The sequence below is a fragment of the Channa argus genome, chromosome 12 (genome assembly GCF_033026475.1).
Source record: "Channa argus isolate prfri chromosome 12, Channa argus male v1.0, whole genome shotgun sequence".
NCBI lineage: Eukaryota > Metazoa > Chordata > Actinopteri > Anabantiformes > Channidae > Channa > Channa argus.
In genome coordinates, this window is record NC_090208.1 from 22,225,484 (window position 1) to 22,243,979 (window position 18,496).

The window sequence follows — 18,496 nt, forward strand, 5'->3', positions numbered from 1 at the left end:
TAATTGACAGGCATCTCCAGTCTATATTTATTTATTGTCTCTGATTTCTTTCATATTAACATAAACATGGGTACGACAGTTTGTAGTGTGCTCCTGACTTTTAATTACATTGTTACCTAACAGAATAAGTTTACTCCAGAAATGTTAAAGAGCGCAGTAGTTTAAAAGTGACACAGGTTAGATACTTCAGTTTTTTATGTCACTTGGATTTTTCTTAATTGTATCATTTGTGCATTATAATTTCAGTTGTGTTTTAGTTTTTAACCGCATGTATTTTGGGTGTTTTTAATGGCTCGATTTTTTCTTTTCTTTTGTTAGCTGGTGTGCTGCGTGTTTCTAACTTTACTTGAATAAAACTGACCTATAGCATGACTATGTGGTAGGTTGAAAGGCCAGTTGTTTGAAGGAAGGAGAGGTTGCCTCAGAGACTTGTGGATATTAAGATGACGATGAGTCAGCGGCTTTGGCTACAGCATCAGAAGTGCTGCAGGATGATGAGAAGCTGCCGCCTTGTCCTCTCACCTACAACGTGGTTGTATTGTCTAATTTAAGACTCAAGCTGCTCCTCGACAGATAAAAAAAAAACCCGTGTGCTAAAACTTATATTCAATATGTTTTTCTGAATTGTGTTTTAACTACTGGCCTAGTTAACTTATTTTTCATTCCCCATTTCTCTATTAATTTCTCATCCCTTAGCCCATGACAAATATACTTCAAAACACTGCAATCATTAAAATCACAGAGGTACTGACAAATGACAATGCCTTAATATTCGAAGTGTGTGTTTTTCATTTAGCTGGATTTGTTAAGTCGTGTTACATGAAATCGTTTCTCCTCTGTTGTAAATTTCTATGTGCCAGTTACATGCTGCTATGATAAAAATACCACAATGTGGCTGCAAGCGGAACTGGAGGTCACAATCTGGTCAGATGTACAGTAAACACCACAGGAGGGTGCATGTTGAAGTGTGATCAGCTCAGACATGTATGCAGCATAAAAGATAATAGAGACAAGTCATTACTGCATAAATTTCTGGTACAAACAAATATTGGGAAGCTGTTTAGTGTGACTGTAGTAAACATGTTCTGAAATTTGCAAAGATTTCTGTCATTTCCATTTAGTTTACACTAGCACAGATGGTCCACATACACTGTACCATCAAATACAAAAGAAAAGTCAAATATACAATATAAAGCCCGAGTGGAGAAAGAGAGAGAGAGATGCATGGCTGTGGACACATTAAGCTACCAGATAAGTAAAGTGTTTTCAGCCAATGGAGTCGCTCTGAGCTGCTGATGCTTTGCATGCTGAGTCTCTGTCCAACAGACTTTTCACTTTAGGACATTAAAAGAGCACCATCAATACTGGACAGCATATTAAATGGAATTTTCCTAATTTCCACATGGAATTTTTCAACAGATTATTAGTTTGTGGCAGCACGTGTTAAACCCATGGGTGGTAAATAACCTGCTTTCCTGTTATTTTTCCATCTTCTCCATCTGTGTGAGGATGCATCTCTTCTGCACCTGCACCCTTTCCTTCTTACTGCTAACTGTGTCCCACCTGGTAAGTGCCACCGTGTCCAACAGCTTCAGAGACTGCAGGCAGTTTTTCTACTTGCAGACAGCACCTGCAGGGATCAGAGGAATCACCCTAAAGAGCATCTGCCAGAAATATGCAGACAAACTGCGCTATGCCACATTGTATGACAGCAGTCGTCACCTTCCCCTCTACTCAGCCTACGTCTTCAAGAAATCGGACGGGAAGAAGAGGATGGACACACCCTGGATGTATGAACCACAGGTATAGCTTTATATGGTGTAGCTTAACCAAAAGGTGTCCTAAACATACTTTTCTTTAGCTTTAAAAAAGTAATCAAAACAATACACGACTTAAATTTAGCTACAGAGATAAAATCTTCCAATGGATGAACATTGCTAACACTTTTAAAAATTCTATGCAGTCAGATAGCGATTCGGTTTAATGGAGGTGTTTAATCCTCTGAACATGGCTACAGTTATGACCAATACCAAATTTCTTTCTCTCCTTTATCCTACAGTTGGTTTCTGATGATGAGAGTGGCAACATGAAAGCACTCCCCCTTACTGCAGACACCCCCCCTCCAATTGAGGACAACCAGGCTGTGTTGGAGGACTACACAGATGCAGTAGACTATAGCCGGGGCCCACTGAATCCTGACTTGCACCAAGCAGAGCCAGATGACAAATCCTCCACCTACACCCTGACCAATGTAGTCCCCTTAATTACAGACTTCCTCGATACCTCCTGGAAAGTGTACTTAGACAACATCCGCCGGCGCCTTAACAACTTCTGCCATGGTAAATCCTTCATAGTGACGGGGATAACTGTTTCTGGGGCAAACATCAAGCGAGGCAACACGGACCGTCTAGCAATTCCAAAACACTTATGGCTCGCCTACTGCTGCCCATGGTTTGACCATAACTCCCCGTATGAAGTGAGGTTTATGTTTCCTAGTTACGGGGGTTATGCTCTGAATAAGCAGGATGACCATGCTGTGGTGGAAGTCCCCCTGAAGACTCTGGAGAACTTCCTGAGCAGCCAAAAAGACATAGACAGTGATGTGACTATTTTCTATAAAGGCTGTGTCTCAGAAAACCCTTTAAAGAAGAGAGACCTCACCCATGCTTGAGTGTGATGGGACATCTTGAACTGTATGCACAGTCATGAATGAGGCGTATTGCCTACTGTAAAAACAGGATTAAATGCAATAAACATGAATAGAAACAGTGTTAAATACTCATGGCTTTACATGTTTTGTAATAAAATAACGTGAAATTATATTAGGGACTAAAGTTATTTCATGACTAACATATCCTAATTTAGCGTTTGGATGAGTCAGGATTAGGTTTAGGTAAATGGTACAAAATGGCACATATGGGAAAACAAGCAAATGCAAAGAACATAAATAATGTAATTGCACATTAAAGAGGAAAAAAGTTTGGGGATTTGCACAACGAACCATCAAAATAAAAGCAACAGACTTTGAGACATTCTGACTGGCTAAGTCCACAAAACACCAGACCCTATTTTCCCATTAAGCCTTTGTGTGTACTAAACATTAATCTGCTCAAAATTTCCAGATTGTTACTTTTTCAAATTGTTTTATTTTGTCCCATTTTGTGTATTTTTCTTGTCAGCGTGTTCCAATAACTCATAGATTCATGGCATGTGTTTTAAAGAGATATTCTACATACTGTTTAACTCAAATAGCAGCCCTGTCTCCTAAAAATTACATTCCTAAATAGGGCCTGGTTATCAGCATCTCATGTTGAACAACTTGTTCAAGCTACAGTAAATTAGAAAATACAACTTCAGATTTACAACACATAACTATTATTACCATGCCATTGCTTATTTAACAACCATGAAGCAAAAAAAAAAAAAAAAAAAAAAACTAAAACATGTGGGCAATACAGTAACCTCCATGATTCAGAAGTTTGTAGATTCACCTTTAGCAGCAATAACATATCATTTCCTGTATGAGTTGTGGAGGAATTCTGACCTACTTTTCTTTACAGCATTCGCTAAGGCACTGTTCTCTTATGGTCCCACCACAGCATTTAAATTGGGTTGAGGTCTGGACTTTGACTAGGCCATTCCAAAACTTTGATTCTGCTGTATTTCCGCCATTCTGATGTAGATTTGCTTGTCTGCTTAACATCTATATCCTGTCTCATGATGCAGTTTCGACCAAGATTTAGCTTTCAGACAAATGACTTCACCTTTGCCTCAAGAATACTCTGGTATACAGAGGAGTTCATGGTCATTTATGTAATGTAACTGTAAGGTGCTCAGGTCAGGAGGCTGAAAAACCGAAATAATCAATCCTCCACCACCGTGCTTGAGAGTGGCTATGAATGTGTTTCTGGTAAAATGATGTGATTTGGTTTTTGCCAAACATAGTGCTGGGCATTAAGGCCAAACATACCAACAGAGGTACCAACCTTTGCACATGAATGTATGCTCACCATTTCTGAACCAGCCTGATGGTTTATAAGATGTGCACCATAAAACTAGTTTGTATTTGGTCCGAAATTACCGCTGCAGGTCATTGTCTTTATTTTTAATTAATATTTACGTCATCTATTAAACATTACATAGTGTTACAACGAGTAACTGACTTTGTCAATCCTAAAAATTTCACCAAGATTTTATACAGAAGCTCTGGATGTGACTGATATATGATGGTTTGAGGAGTTAAACTCCCTTGAACTATTTCCTAAGAAGAATGAATGTAAAGCGATGTCTTTGGTACCGTCTATGTACTGTAGCTGTGTATCTAGCTATGGGTGGATGTGCAGAAGTGTGAAAAATGGATTGCTTTGCATATAAGTCCTGATTAAAAAGGGCGTGTGTGACGCTGTGTTAGCTGTACTGCACTCCATGGGCTGATACAGAGACACACTCGATCATTTGTAGCAGCTCACAGAAGCACACCAAAAGCTGTTTAGCATCGTTAACCTCTCCTCACTATGGCATTTGTGGCACGGACAGTTTTCCTGCTCGTCAACATATTAACATTAATGGTAAAAGGCAGAGTGGAAAAGGAGCTATCTGCAGAGTGCAGACAATTCCTCTACATGGGAATACCACCGACAGGCCTGGAGCAGGACTCCCTCCGCTTCATTTGTCAGCGATACAACAAGAAGCCACGGTACGTGACGCTGTACAACCCTGTGGACCACATACCTGTCTACTCTGCCTACACCTTCAAACGCTCAGATGGAGAGAAATGCATGGATGTGCCATGGATGTATGAACCCCAGGTAAAGAAAACTACAGTTGAATATGAAGTACTAACAATGTCTTTAAACATGAACATTAAGCCATTATTATTATTAGTCCTTTTATTTACTGAAACCATGTTCTTTTGCAAAAGCAGATGTGCAATGAGAATTTTTCTTACTCTCTTCATTCTCTCTGCATTGGGTGTGTCTCGCTACACAGTTATCCACGACCTCTGACACAGATGAGATGCAGCCCTTCCCACGTGGTTACATTCACTTGAATTTTGAAGATACCCAAGCTGTTCTGGAGGACTACGCAAATGCCATCCTCTACGAACGTGGCACCCTCAACCCAGATGAGCATCAGAATGAGCCTGATGACAAGGCCTCCACCTACACCCTCACTAACGTTGTGCCTGTGGTGCCCGACTTAAACAACAGAGTCTGGAACACACAGGAGGACATCATCCGCAAACGGCTTAATAACTACTGCCGCGGAACAGCTTACATAGTTACAGGTATCACCACCTCAGGGAAAATGATCCGTCGGCAAAACATCAACCGCATTGCAGTGCCCACCTACTTGTGGTCAGCTTATTGCTGTGCTGACTACGACCACAACACACCTTACATTGAGCGCTATAGGTTCCCATCTTTTGCTCACTATGCCCTCAATGAGGAGAACAAAGAGGTAGTGGAACTTCCTGTCCAGCATTTGAAAGAGTTCCTTAAGAAGACTACGTATGTAGACCAGAACTTTCAGATTTTTGTGGGTGACTGCGTCCCGCCAGCATCCAGTACAAAATAGACAGAAATATATATTTATAAGGCAACTAATTTATGTCCAATTCTGCTTTACCTATCCTGGCAGTGCTTCTTGTGCTCCTGTTTCTTCTTCTATACTAGGCATTTTCACAGCAGACATTATGAAAGATTTGACTAATTTTACAACGGCTTTGTTCAAGTGTCCATGCGGGTTATAACAGTAAGGCAGGATGTATGACTGATGATGTTTTTTACAACTGTGATTTTCCTGGTCTGAAAAAATAAAAATCTCTTCTGTGACAAATGTGTGTTTTAGATGAAGTCATATATCCCTAGTAGCAATACCTGCTATTAAACGATAACTATACTGTACTGCTATTGGAATTGACAGCGTTAATAATGATTTAAATGTAACTGGATATTATTCTGGTTGAAAAATAACAAAGAGCACATTCAGTGTTTTCTTCCAGTAATAAAGAAAATAAATAAATAATAAATTAAACTGTCTTTTTTGCTTCATTTTGACACATCCAAGAACATTTTATGAATTCTGTATAAGCTTTCACAACAGTAACATACAAGTTAATAAAAATTGTTTGAGTCCTCTTTGAGAAGATTTCTTACTTCTCACCTGACATTATATTAAAATCATTTTCACACTGGCCTGCATAGAATAATGACTAGATTACAGAGCTGGATGTATATAACAAAATGCAGGAGATAGGGAATTTTGCTCCCTGCAGTTCCAAACTTTTCATATACATTCTGTAGCTGTCAACAGTCAAATTACAAAATGTTATCACTAAATCTGTGTGTGCACAACTTCAAGGAAACATAAAAGTTTTCATAAAAAGTATCAAGTCAGGAGCAATTGTTCCTCTTCAGTACACCGTAGTAAAATGCTCTCAATGATTGATAACATCCACCGTTTTTAAATTCCTGCTACAACACTTGTGGCACTTTGAATATATGGAAAATACTTTACAATAGGTGACCAGTTTGCTCAAACTTCAGATGAGGCGAGAAGGGAAATGTTGAGTCTGATAGAGCTGAGACAGAGGCTGCACTTGTTGGACTACAGTAGACTTACAGACCTGTGTTGGTGAGAAGTTAGAGACATACAAGAGGGGGCAGATAGATTTCAAAAGACAGTGATAGAAAGACAGCTACTTTTAGGATGGCTACATCTGCAAACTGTGCCTTATCCCTGGTGACTTTCATTACCGTGCTGAACTGTGTGCTGCTACGTGGGGCCCAGGCAGGAGCGGTCAGGGACTTTAACCATGTGGAACGCTGTAAGGACTCCCTGTACATGGGCACTCCACCTCGAGGCTACCTAAGCAACTCCTTTAAAAAGATCTGCCAGAGGTATGAGGATAAACCCCGCTATGTCACCCTGTACGACCCCCACAAACACATACCTATCTATTCTGCGTATACTTTTAAAAAGTCAGATGGGGAGAAGAGGGTGGACTTTCCCTGGATGTTTGAGCCCCAGGTGAGTGGCCTGTCAAACTTGAAATACAAATGTTAGCTTAGATTTCCTATTTCTATTTTTTTATTAGAAGTCTATTGTAGTCATATAAATATAGGATATCTACCTTCAATTGTCCAATAAAAGTGTCATAACATACCATATGTGCCTGTGTTTGTACTGTGTGCATCTTTCAAAAACTGCATTATGCATTTATTCACAGGAAACAGCCATAAATACTTTATATATACAGTACAGTATATACACACACACACACACATATAACAAGTGGTTTAGAGAGCTGTGCCAAGTATATTGTTGCTATGGACAACAAAGTAAGCTTGCAAAAAACTACTTTATCAAAAGTATTTCATTGAGATAGTGTCACCTTTACCATTTCTGCTCTAGTTTTCCAAATATGCCACTTAAAAAAATTAGTTTTCTGTGGATGTGGTAAATTGTGTAAATGTAAGGTAATTAAATTAGCAGCAATATTGTGCCTTATTCCTCTTCCTCTCTCTCTACAGTTAGCCTCAGAAAAAAGCAGCAGCAATATGGAGCCCTTCCCCCAATCTTCTAACATGCATATGAACTTTGAGGACAGCCAGGCTGTGCTGGAGGACTATGCTGATGTGGTTCAGTACGAACGTGGTCAACTAAATCCTGATGAGCATCAGGCTGATCCACTAGACAAAGCCTCCACCTACAGCTTGACCAACGTCGTACCCCAAATCAGGGAATTCAATTTGGGTCCCTGGGCAGAACACAAGGATCTCATCCGCAAACGCCTCAACAACTACTGCCGTGGTAAAGCCTTTGTGGTCACGGGGGTCACAACCTCTGGGCACACAATACGTCGTAACAACCTAGATCGGGTGGCTGTACCGGAGTACATGTGGTCGGCCTACTGCTGCACTGAGTTTGACCAAAATGCACCATACTTTGTTCGTTACAAGTTCCCTGTGTTTGGAGCTTATGGGCTAAATGATCGTGTCAACAACCTCATGGTAGAAGTTCCTCTCAAGAATCTTGAAAAGTTCCTTAAGGGGAGGATGGATGTAGACAAGAACTTCCAGATATTCTATAATGACTGTGTGCCAGATAATAAATAAATAATTAGGTGTGATCTGTTATAATTAAGATTTAAAGGGTGTTCACTTTAACATTATAGAAAGATTTTTGGTTCTTGCGGCTCAAAACATCCATGGAACTAACATGTTCTGTCAAATTATATTAAATATTGTAAGCAATAAAATGAGGAATTGATTGGAGTCTATTACTAAGTTCAAACTAACATTTATTTTCATTACTGATAATTAGTTGTGTTCTGTAACTTTTTTTGTCTGTAACTGTTAAAAAATGTAGAACTCCAAACCCTAGTCTACTGTCTGAAATTCAATATTAGCAATTAATTATATAAAAAAAGTGTAAGCTAAATAAATAGGTTATTGAAATATCCATGTAACAATAATATGTGACACGTGACAACAAATTAAAGCATTTACTTTTGAAGCTGGCAAATCAACTATTGAAGGAATCACTAAATGTGAAACATATTAAAGAAGAGTTGAGAGTGAGCTAAATTTTAAAGACGAAATAATGACAAAGAGTTTCAGGCTGTTTCATAGCATTACTTTAAATACCCTGTAATTGTTGATTTCATCCACTGGATGGCGCTACTGCTTCTTTTAAAAGTGACAATGCAAAATTCAAAACTATTTCTAGTCCATCCACACAAATAAAAAATAAATCTGTAGGCTTGAAACGGACATATTATTGTCATATTGTTTTTCTGGCAGTCTGAGGCATACACAAGTTATAAAATGAAGACTGATGCAGAGATGAAACCGTTTTCCAAGCCACCCACCCCCGCCTCTGCAGGTCTTCCTTCTCCAGCTGACATCCGCAGTAGTGAGGGTCGATGACTAGCAGGTAGCTGCCCTTATCCCCCGTGCACACCCCTAATAACCCTTTCGAAGAGTTGTCCATGTCCCCTCCCATCATGACTGGAGAGCCATGCTTCTCAAAGTGCTTATGGAGCTCTTCTACTGCAACCTGCTCCAGTTCTGCCGCTCCACCTCTAATATGTACCAGCTTACAGGGGACATCATAAAAATAGTCAAGGACCAGGGAGGCTTCAAATGTTCCTATCCAGTCCTTGGAGCCTGAGAACGAGCCCGGTTTGTCCCCCATCGCAACCAAGGCTTGCTGGATTTCTGGGAGGCTTGGTGGGGGCCTAAATTGGTTCTTAAGTGGAGTGCAGTTATGGCAAATCCAGGAAGCCATAGTCTGAACCGTTCGGTAGCCACACCCCCAGCCTCTGTCATCTTGTCCATCACAGCCATAATGAAAGTAAAGATAGTCTCCTTTTATCAGAGAGCATTTTACAGGATCTGTAAGTGGCTTAGCAAGACCAATGTGGACATTTTTGGATAAGGTTTCGAGTTTCTTCGTAACCTTCCCCTCTTTAGTTTCACTTCCTCCCCAGTCAATCTCCTCAGAGCTCGCTGCTTCAATGTTCTTATCCATAATTATAACCTGTTTCCACAGAGCACGTTTCGCATTTAAGCGAACACACTCCCCAGCGGTTCATAACACGGAACTCTTCCGACCGGTCGTCAGGTGTAACTGTAATAACTATCCCCCGGTGCATTTGCGCTGGTTCCACTTTAGAAACGTTCCCCGCACTTGATGATGCCTTCAAGTGCTTTTCGTCATCGCCGTCTATTTTAAATGACTACAACTCCTTCGTCTGTTTTGGTCGTTCGAAGTTTAGATGAGAACATTTAGAATCTAAACTAATTTGTTTGAGAGCCATTTTTTTTCCCTTTTTTACTTTCTTATTTCCCTTTTTATCTAGGAAAGAAACGTCTCAATTAGTGTCATTTTAAATCGCGGCAATAATTTTTAATAGGCTGCTGTGCAGATCCATAAGCGAATTCAGCTTTAACTAGCAAACAGTTATCTATTTTTTTATTATGCATCAAATATTAACTAAAGCCTCACTAAGTCGGAGTTCAATATAAATGTGGGGCAATTTTTAAAATGTGTTGTCCATAACAGTGTTTAATGTTACAATGTTTCGACAGACTTCGAAGACAACATTTTTACCTAGTGCACGTGACAATTGGTTTTATTACAGATCTCTGCTCTTCTCTCGCACTTCGTCAGTGTACCAGCAGGGGGAAGCAGTGTTTTTGGAAGCCAGTATGGAGGCAACACTACACCTTTTATCACTCCATATCTAGACTACTGTGTGTAGGGGGCCAGGTGGATCAGTGGTAGAGCACTGGGTTTGGATGTAAGAAGGCAGCGGGTTTGAATCCCCGCCCAGCCAGCAAGGGCAACATTGGTGCCGGTCCTGAGCTCGGATAACAAAATGGACAGACAAGGCTTTTACATGCCAAATCACAAATATATAAAGTTGGTACTGAACAAGTTCTGCTGTGGTGACCCCTTGAAGGGACAAGCCGAAATGTGTTGATCTAGACCACTGTGTCTGACAGACGTGTCGCCCACTATCCATGGCAAGCTACAAGATTATTACAAATCATAGGTCAGTATTTCCTATTTCCTATTTGGATTTAAAAACGTGCATAAATAACATAAGGTGCAAAATAATTATTATTTAAGATGCAAATTTCATATTTATATCACATTTATCTGATTACGCTGTAAGGGACAGTAGGTTGGGGATATCATGACTAGAGAACAGTCACTTCAGCATGTGTTTGCACCTCAATTACTCAAAACTCAAATAGCCATTTTGATAAAAAGTTTAAGAATAAAAACTGTGATGACTGCTTTAGACAGACTGGAAAGGAGAACAGCAACTGGCTACGCACCTAAACCAGATTCAGGTTGCTCAGACCTTAAGAAACAACAATCTAGCATTTACTACTAGTGCTGAAGGGACACTGCATGTACAATTGTGCTGTATGTTTGACAGAAAAGAAGCACGATGCAGACTCAACAATTTGGCGACTTGCCACCCTGCTACACTCCTAATGGACAGGCTGTCTGCCAATTATAAGAGACGTTTCTTCATCTTTAAATTTAGCTGGGTGCAAAAACCATCAACCAAAAACAGATAGACATATTAAGCTATCATAAAATATTTTGTCATCATGGAAGTTGGAATTTGGACTCTAATTAGAAGTAATTGGTTACCATAAGTAACAAACTATATTATTGGCTCTCTTGATATAGAGACACCTCCAAAACCTTTTCAGAACAACGGAGGAACTTTGCTGTGGTGTATTACTATACAAAGAAAAAATGTTGGAAGAAGACAAAACGGCGGTATTGTAATTGAGTAATGTATAAATGAATAACTTTATTCATGCATCATACACATAAAGACACCCAAGCCCTCATGTGATTACAAGACCTGATACATAATAAAATTTAAATAATTGATAATTTAGTTATTTTCTAAATAAATTGTATTGTTCACAATTACCATACAAGTCAAAAACATTTTTTTTTACTCTCTGAATTAGCCTGTTCATCTGTGCCATCTGTGCTATCTGCTATCTGTTGTAGACACAAACTCACCAGCCAGACATACCACTCCTCTTTTTAAATGTTGCACCAGATACCTTTTGACTTTTTACAGTGGTCTGAATTCAGGAGTCTACCACATATGCTGTACATGGTGATTTGAAGCGGAGCTCTATGACACAGATGAACAAAGCTAATCAAGGATGAGTAGATATAGGCAATGCATTGCGCGTTTACATCTGTATGGACATAATTAGGTTTAATTTAGAAAGACATAGGTTTTATTTAGAAAATAAGTGAAAATATGCTTAAAAATAAGAATTTATTTTTATCTCTGACAAAAGATGTTGAACTACTCACACCATGCCTTTATTGCATAGTTAGCATATTGTATGGAAGTAGGCTAGTGCTGCTCTTGTTTTGGCAGAGGATGCTCCTCAGCCAAAACAAGTCAGTAAGTCATGCAGACTTTAAGGATGCTGGACGTGAGCCCAGGAGAAACACGTACACAACACAAACAACACAGGCCACTTTCAAAATTCTGTTCACTTTTTTGCTACTTTACACCACTAACACTGATTTGTGAATATGCTGAAGCTGTTGATAGGGCCTTAACCTATGTTTCTTTGGTAAAGGTGTTTGACATTTGCCAGAAATCATGTTTATAAATGTCTTATTTTAGACAAATCAGTAACAGTTTAATCTTGACTAAAGAATAGGTAGTGTTTTATTCAGCCACGAAAAGTGAACAAACTCATGAAGAATTTCCACAAAGAGGTTGAAGAACTACAATGGAACCTAAAATATCTTGGAGGCAACAATCATACTAGAATAAACAGACACTGGGGTAAGAATGGGACAGCTATGCAGCCATGCACTGTATGTGCTTTATGTCCCCTGTCTGCAGTAGCAACACTTGTGTACTCCTGTGACAGGAAATGTGACAGACCAGATGGGAAATCTGAGGGATTTCATGTGGCACTGTCTTCCATGATATGCTGCAGTACTTTCCACCCCCCATCCAACTTCTTGAAATTGCAAAAATTGAGCCGTGTTGTTGAGTTGTATGTATAGAATGGATGGGTGAAAATACACATGCAGTTCAAATTTAAAAATGTGTTATTGACCTTTTGTGCTTGCTTTATTATGCTGTTATGCTTGCATATTCGTGTACCACATGTTTCAGATTAAGTCGTGATTCTCTCCTAGATTGTTTGCATGCACTATTAGTTACAATGCAATAGTCCTGTCATTGTATTATATTGAATGCATATGCAGTTAGCAAAGCCCTGTGTTATATCCAGTTTTCTTACTAATGTGTTGTGTTGCAAATGTTGGTCTTGGCATGGACCATCGTGTTATGTTTGTGTTTGTTGTCTCCCTTAGTTGGCACTTCTGAACATAGAACGGGAAGTGTTCCAAGACCAAGTCCTCACTACATTATTGAGGTCCATTCCTAAAAGTAAGTCCAGTTGGCAGGTAGTCAGATAAACCATGCTAGTAAATAAGATTCTATGATTCTAAAACCCTTCACTATCAATAGTATGACTACTGGACTAAGATTTTATGATAATAATGAAGGAATGTTGTCAGTTAAGTTCCAAGTATAATGTGGTAGTTTAACCTGCAAAACCCTTCTAATGCATTTGTTCTCCCTAATATATCCTTATGTGGAAACACGTAGAAATAAAAGCTCGATGAGTGTTTTTTATGGTGAAAGTCAAGATGTTGGTTAAATATTGAAACTGTAAAGTACAATAACATTATAAACATGCATCCTTACATGTTTAATATTTAACAAAAATCTAGGTTCTTTCCGTAACCTTGACCTTAATTCTTTTTTTAGACAAATCTATCAAAATGGAGCGCTCAATATCTGAGGCACTGTATGTGTTTGTATGCTCAACATCCACCCTAACAAATCTCCCTACAATTATGCAGTATAAACACAGTACCTACACACAATTGAACATCATTTTGGAAGACAGTCATGAGTCCTTCATAAGGATTACATAGATTCCTTTACTGGAAGTCCTTTGTCAAAAGGCAATTTGACTTGACTTTCAGACTCTGATGAACTATGATTTATTTATACTTTAGAGTGGAAGAGGTCATGTTAAGGCACAGTCTACCTAGGTATGCTATTGTACAAGCCTTGTGTAAAATCTCTTCCCAGTCTGTTTACGGCACCTTCCCAGTTGTGATGTAACAACCCACAATACAACTATATTGACAAAAGGGAATAATAAAATTCAGTGTTTGCAAATCCAAAGAGGCACCTCGCCAGATATATGAATACCTGCGAGTCTACAAAACGAGGTGAAATGTTAAATTGGAATGTGAACATCTCAAGCAGTGAAGAGCATATATAGTCAGGGCCAGCAAGTCAGGGAAATAGCACACTGGAGAGCCAAAAGGGTAGGTAAGAGTGTGAAGTGGAAACGACAAGTGTTGAGAGGCGCATTGGATAACAGAAGGTGTGAGGCTTGGGGTAGCTAGGCCAGAAAAAATACCACACAAGGCACCTTGGCAACAGGGAGAATACCAGAGCAGAGAAAAAAATAATGAAACCGCCAGAGAATTCCTTATATGGGAGGTCACAGGGAAATATATAAAATGGCCTAAGATGTTAGAGGGATGTTAAGAAAAGGTGAACAAGGGGACGTTTTATCAGAGAAAGAATGTTGTTTAATGGCGCTAAGGGCGGGTATGGTTCCGTGGCTTTCAAAGAAATGCTTCGTAAATAATCTAGAATAGCAGACAATGTTGAGTGTCAGTTTTTGTAATTTTCTCTGCCAGGGGGTAATTCATTACAATGTAATATTTGCCTGTAGAGAAAGTATTTGTTTTCTAGGTCAATAGGACCATTGCTGTTAAAAACTGGGAAGGTGTTATGTGTAGAATGCCTAAAGTCCATTTGTCCATTGTGCCCAGAAGAGGAATCCTGACTCTGCATTACCTGTAGATTGACCTTGTTTTTGTTTTATTAAAATATATCAATCACTATTTAATAGATTAAAACTTTGGTACAAAAGTTTCCCTGTCAAGAACCTTCTGTAACCATTTAACCTGTCAGAAAGTTGTCATTTTCAAAATGCAGTTGTCAAAATGTAGTCTCACAGAACAGTTACAGTGGCTGTGGACTTATTCTGAAACTCCTTCCCACTATTTGACAACACAGTAATGAACTCTTCATTGCTTATTGTGACAAGTGTGGGTATGGACCACGTCTGGACCAACCCATAGGCTTCTTAACCCACTTATAGCCAGTGAAAATGAGGCAATTCTCATTACATTGTTCAGGAAACGCTGTGGTGTGTTGTTGGAAAGCAAGTGACTCCACTTGGAGCATTTAGGGGAATAAAGGCTTTACTCATGGGCCAAATGACGGCACTTGGTCAAGGAGAAATCCCAGTGATGAAGTTCCTGTCCTCTAATGCCTTTCCACACTTGGTCATCACCATGGGATCACAATAACTTCAATAGATTGATAAGATTCTTGTCACTGTGGATACCCGTGTAAGCTGAAACAATAACTTCCGACTTTGTCGGTGGCTACTGTCTTGGCTCCTGCCTTTGGCTCCTGTGTCCCTCACAATTGGTCCCCCCATTCTTTTATGTCAGCTTCCTGTCTTGTGTCGCGCCAGAGGAGTAGACCTAAATGTCTGCGAGCCTAAAACCTGGATGGAAAAAGCAAAACACACAAACATTAAAATACACGCACTCTACCATAACCATAATCCCCAGCTCTGCATCACACCTCCTCCTTTAGTTCATCCCTAATTCAACAATTGTATCTCATTCCAACTAAGGAGTCACTGTGACTGGACTCTCCTGCCCCCACACTCCCCACACATCCCTCACCTCCCACCCCAATCCCCTGGCCTGGTCATGAAGCATGGCTCACAGCACGTACCTTGTCTCCCTTTCCCCTCTCTCTCTGTCATGTTGGCTCAGACATAAGCAAACAGCCCTTTGAGCAAACAGTGCAACAACCTCTCAACATTGTCTTTATCTTGTAACCATGTAGTACTAAAGCTGACTCATCAGAAGACATATAGATAAGTATGTAAATGTATAAAACATGTCTAGATAGTGACTTTCCTATGCGTGAAATATATACACAAAGATGAACATAAATGCATGAAAACAGTGTTAGGGTTTCTGTTAGTCCTCCACCTATGCCAACACATGTTTGGCATTTAGCATCATCCCTTGGAAGATAAATTCCAAATGTGTTAATGTAAGTAATTACACACATAAATATACATACATGTTTTGTATATGTTTTAACAACATTATCTGCCAGAGCCCTTGGGTGTGTATGTATGTGTGCATGCACAACTTGCAGCTATATAGGTTTATGGAATAGTAAGAAGGTTGATGTATAAGCTTGGCAGTTTAATCAGGCCTTTCAAATATTTGTGTGTGTGAATCTTGTTTCATTTGGCATTGCACGATGGCTCCAGATAATGTATTTGTTTCTGACTGATGAAAAATCCTCTTTTAGCCCCTGGAAAACACTCCTTCCTCTATGACATGGGGGGAAACTTCCAGGAAATTTCAATACATTTCCTTTACTCTGGCACCAGAGAGGCTGTCAAGGGTCAGGGATGGGGACATAAACATGCTTGAAGTGCCGAGAATAGAATTGGTGTGTATTACTTTTTTAAAAGGTCCTGCACTCAACTGACAAATATTTATAATTTGCTATTAAGAATTTGTATTACTTCATATTTATGTTTTTTTATATCTATCAGCTGTAAGTCACATAAAATGCAATAGAATTTGCAGACAGTCTTACTTTATGACAAAGAACACATGTTGAGAGGAGACCGTTCCCAGAAATCTGCTGGGGAAATCCTCATGTAGCAAGAGCAGGTTCGTATTGATCTACATACCTGCTTCAGGGTCAGTGATATTTTGTTAATGAATAGTTAATTGAAAGTTAATTTGTTTGTGTAATTTGTTTCTAAAAGTAGTATTTAACAAGAGGGAGTTGGAGGCTTATTAATCATGATTGATGATGATAAAGATGTCAGGAGGAGGTCAGGGGTGCTGGCAAAAAAGGGGAGGGACAAACCACCTGAATATGATGAGTGAACTTTTATGGTACGTGCAACACTGCATGGTCCGAGCATCTTTCCGAAGCTTTAATTTTAAAAAGTACTTCTGAAAAGTTTAACTTTTCAAAAGTGGTATTTTAAAAAAGATTACAAAGTGTTCGCTTTGTAATCAAGACTTCGATTTTTGCTGCCTTGTACCTCACTTGTAAGACGCTTTGGATAAAAGCGTCTGCTAAATGACTAAAAGTAGATGTAAGAGTGCTTTAAAGTGGCATAATGTTTCAAATGCTCTTTATATTCATACCAATCCGGCTCCAGCAGTGGTCATTCGACACATTCATTTCTTATCATTGCTATGCTGATGACACACAGCTTTTCCTCTCCTTTCCACTGGATGACTTGCCTGTATCTCTTACATCTTTTCTTGAATGAAAGAATTTTCAACTCAATTTTCCAAACAGAGACGTCATATGTCACTGTTCGTATGTCTGCGCTGGCTTCCCGTGGCTGCCGGCATCATGTTCAGAGCTCTGACAGAGTGGTCAACTCATAAGGAACCCTCCTACCTAAACAGCCACATCCAAGTTTACCATTTCGCTTATTGTGCTATGACACCAAACAGTGTCTCATGGTCCCACGGCTAAAGATCCCAAGCAAAGCTCAGTGGTTCCACACTGGCGGAACAAATTACCTAACTCTGTACACTCAGCAGCCTCAGTGCCAATATTGCAAAAACAGTTAAAGACAGATCTCTCCAACTCCCTATGCACTTAAAAATTAAAACTACTTTTTGTCCCCATAGGTGCAAAAGTAATACACCAAGGTGACCCCAACAATTACATGTATGTAAGTTATTATTAGTGTTAAAGGTGTTATTAGTCAGGTGCCTTTAGCCAGTTTTAGTGCTTCTTGTCAATGATTGTCCAAATCTCTGAACTTTGTCGGATGAATTGTATACTTCAAGATATTCCCTCATATAATAATAGTGATGTAGAGTACTAACATGTAGCTCCAAGTAGGTGTTAAACTAGGTGTACTGGGTGTTTACTCAGTAAGTAATCAATGAATAAAAATGTGGAAGGTTTTGCAAAACAGTTTGGTCTGGTTTCCATATCAAAGCTGCTAAATGTGGGAACAGATTGGCTCATAATCAAAAACCCACTTTTACTTTTTTTGTTTTCTCTTTCTGTTTCCTATTTTCTGATGGCTTCAGTCACCTGTGATTTATCTTCTGGAACTGCAAACCAATGTTTTTTTCTTTCTGAAATGTATTCATAGTCGAGCATGTTGCTGCTAAGATAAATGTACGAGCGATGTCCCAAATAGTTTGACAAACTCAAAGGTGACAATTATGGCAAGAGGTATTTTATAGTATTGGGGTCAAAGACCAGTGTTACTCCAGAAACACTCAATTGTACCGCGTGAGTAAATATCTCTTAATACAAAATCTCTTAATACCTGTTCCCTAAATCACTGTTTGGTGTATAAGTGTAGTTCACCAGGCTTTTCCTTAGATCACATCATTGCAATACCTAACAGCAGGTACAGTTAATTAATGAACCTTGTACTAAAAAAAGGTTTAACCTTGACAGGCCTGGCTATAGACCTTCATTTTGATGTACAGGACGATCACATGCTAATGTGTAACATTTGATTATGTGTGTCACACAGCCGAGCTTCATGTATCCTACTGTATTATCTACTGGAAACGAAAGGTGGCATCTCAGTTACAGGACACGCGCAATACTAAACCCGACATACACATGCTTATCGATCTGCACAGATACTGTAAATAAACAAAGCTTTTCCCTAAGTCAAGTGTTAGATTGTTGAGACAGTGCATGAATACCAGGGATTTTGACTGTGTGCCACATCATTTGACCACTGGTCACTAAATGGCGTATGACAGATGCCAGCGA

The 18,496-nt window shown here is 39.3% G+C and overlaps 4 protein-coding genes across 4 annotated transcripts; 3 read left to right on the top strand and 1 right to left on the bottom strand.

Annotated features, from left to right (window-relative positions):
• The first annotated feature begins 379 nt into the window (after window positions 1-379).
• si:dkey-85k7.11 (endonuclease domain-containing 1 protein) lies at window positions 380-3,486 on the top strand. Its single transcript, XM_067525234.1, has 2 exons — window positions 380-1,803; window positions 2,060-3,486. Exons 1-2 carry the CDS (start codon window positions 1,510-1,512, stop codon window positions 2,669-2,671), a joined length of 906 nt encoding a protein of 301 aa, XP_067381335.1. The 5' UTR covers window positions 380-1,509; the 3' UTR covers window positions 2,672-3,486.
• A 606-nt stretch (window positions 3,487-4,092) lies between these two features.
• LOC137138205 (endonuclease domain-containing 1 protein-like) lies at window positions 4,093-6,391 on the top strand. Its single transcript, XM_067525236.1, has 2 exons — window positions 4,093-4,808; window positions 4,990-6,391. Exons 1-2 carry the CDS (start codon window positions 4,515-4,517, stop codon window positions 5,575-5,577), a joined length of 882 nt encoding a protein of 293 aa, XP_067381337.1. The 5' UTR covers window positions 4,093-4,514; the 3' UTR covers window positions 5,578-6,391.
• Window positions 6,392-6,548: 157 nt separating this feature from the next.
• LOC137138203 (endonuclease domain-containing 1 protein-like) lies at window positions 6,549-8,479 on the top strand. The gene is made up of 2 exons (XM_067525233.1): window positions 6,549-7,032; window positions 7,536-8,479. Exons 1-2 carry the CDS (start codon window positions 6,712-6,714, stop codon window positions 8,118-8,120), a joined length of 906 nt encoding a protein of 301 aa, XP_067381334.1. The 5' UTR covers window positions 6,549-6,711; the 3' UTR covers window positions 8,121-8,479.
• Window positions 8,480-8,625: 146 nt separating this feature from the next.
• On the bottom strand, window positions 8,626-9,655 carry ufsp1 (UFM1-specific peptidase 1). Its single transcript, XM_067525237.1, has one exon. It carries the CDS (start codon window positions 9,535-9,537, stop codon window positions 8,788-8,790), a length of 750 nt encoding a protein of 249 aa, XP_067381338.1. The 5' UTR covers window positions 9,538-9,655; the 3' UTR covers window positions 8,626-8,787.
• Window positions 9,656-18,496: the final 8,841 nt, after the last annotated feature.

Coding starts and splice junctions, on each gene's coding strand:
- si:dkey-85k7.11 (XM_067525234.1), top strand. CDS start 1,510: ATGCATCTCTTCTGCACCTGCACCCTTTCCTTCTTACTGCTAACTGTG. Junction 1,804..2,059: donor CCTGGATGTATGAACCACAG/GTATAGCTTTAT, acceptor TTTATCCTACAG/TTGGTTTCTGATGATGAGAG.
- LOC137138205 (XM_067525236.1), top strand. CDS start 4,515: ATGGCATTTGTGGCACGGACAGTTTTCCTGCTCGTCAACATATTAACA. Junction 4,809..4,989: donor CATGGATGTATGAACCCCAG/GTAAAGAAAACT, acceptor CTCGCTACACAG/TTATCCACGACCTCTGACAC.
- LOC137138203 (XM_067525233.1), top strand. CDS start 6,712: ATGGCTACATCTGCAAACTGTGCCTTATCCCTGGTGACTTTCATTACC. Junction 7,033..7,535: donor CCTGGATGTTTGAGCCCCAG/GTGAGTGGCCTG, acceptor CTCTCTCTACAG/TTAGCCTCAGAAAAAAGCAG.
- ufsp1 (XM_067525237.1), bottom strand. CDS start 9,537: ATGGATAAGAACATTGAAGCAGCGAGCTCTGAGGAGATTGACTGGGGA.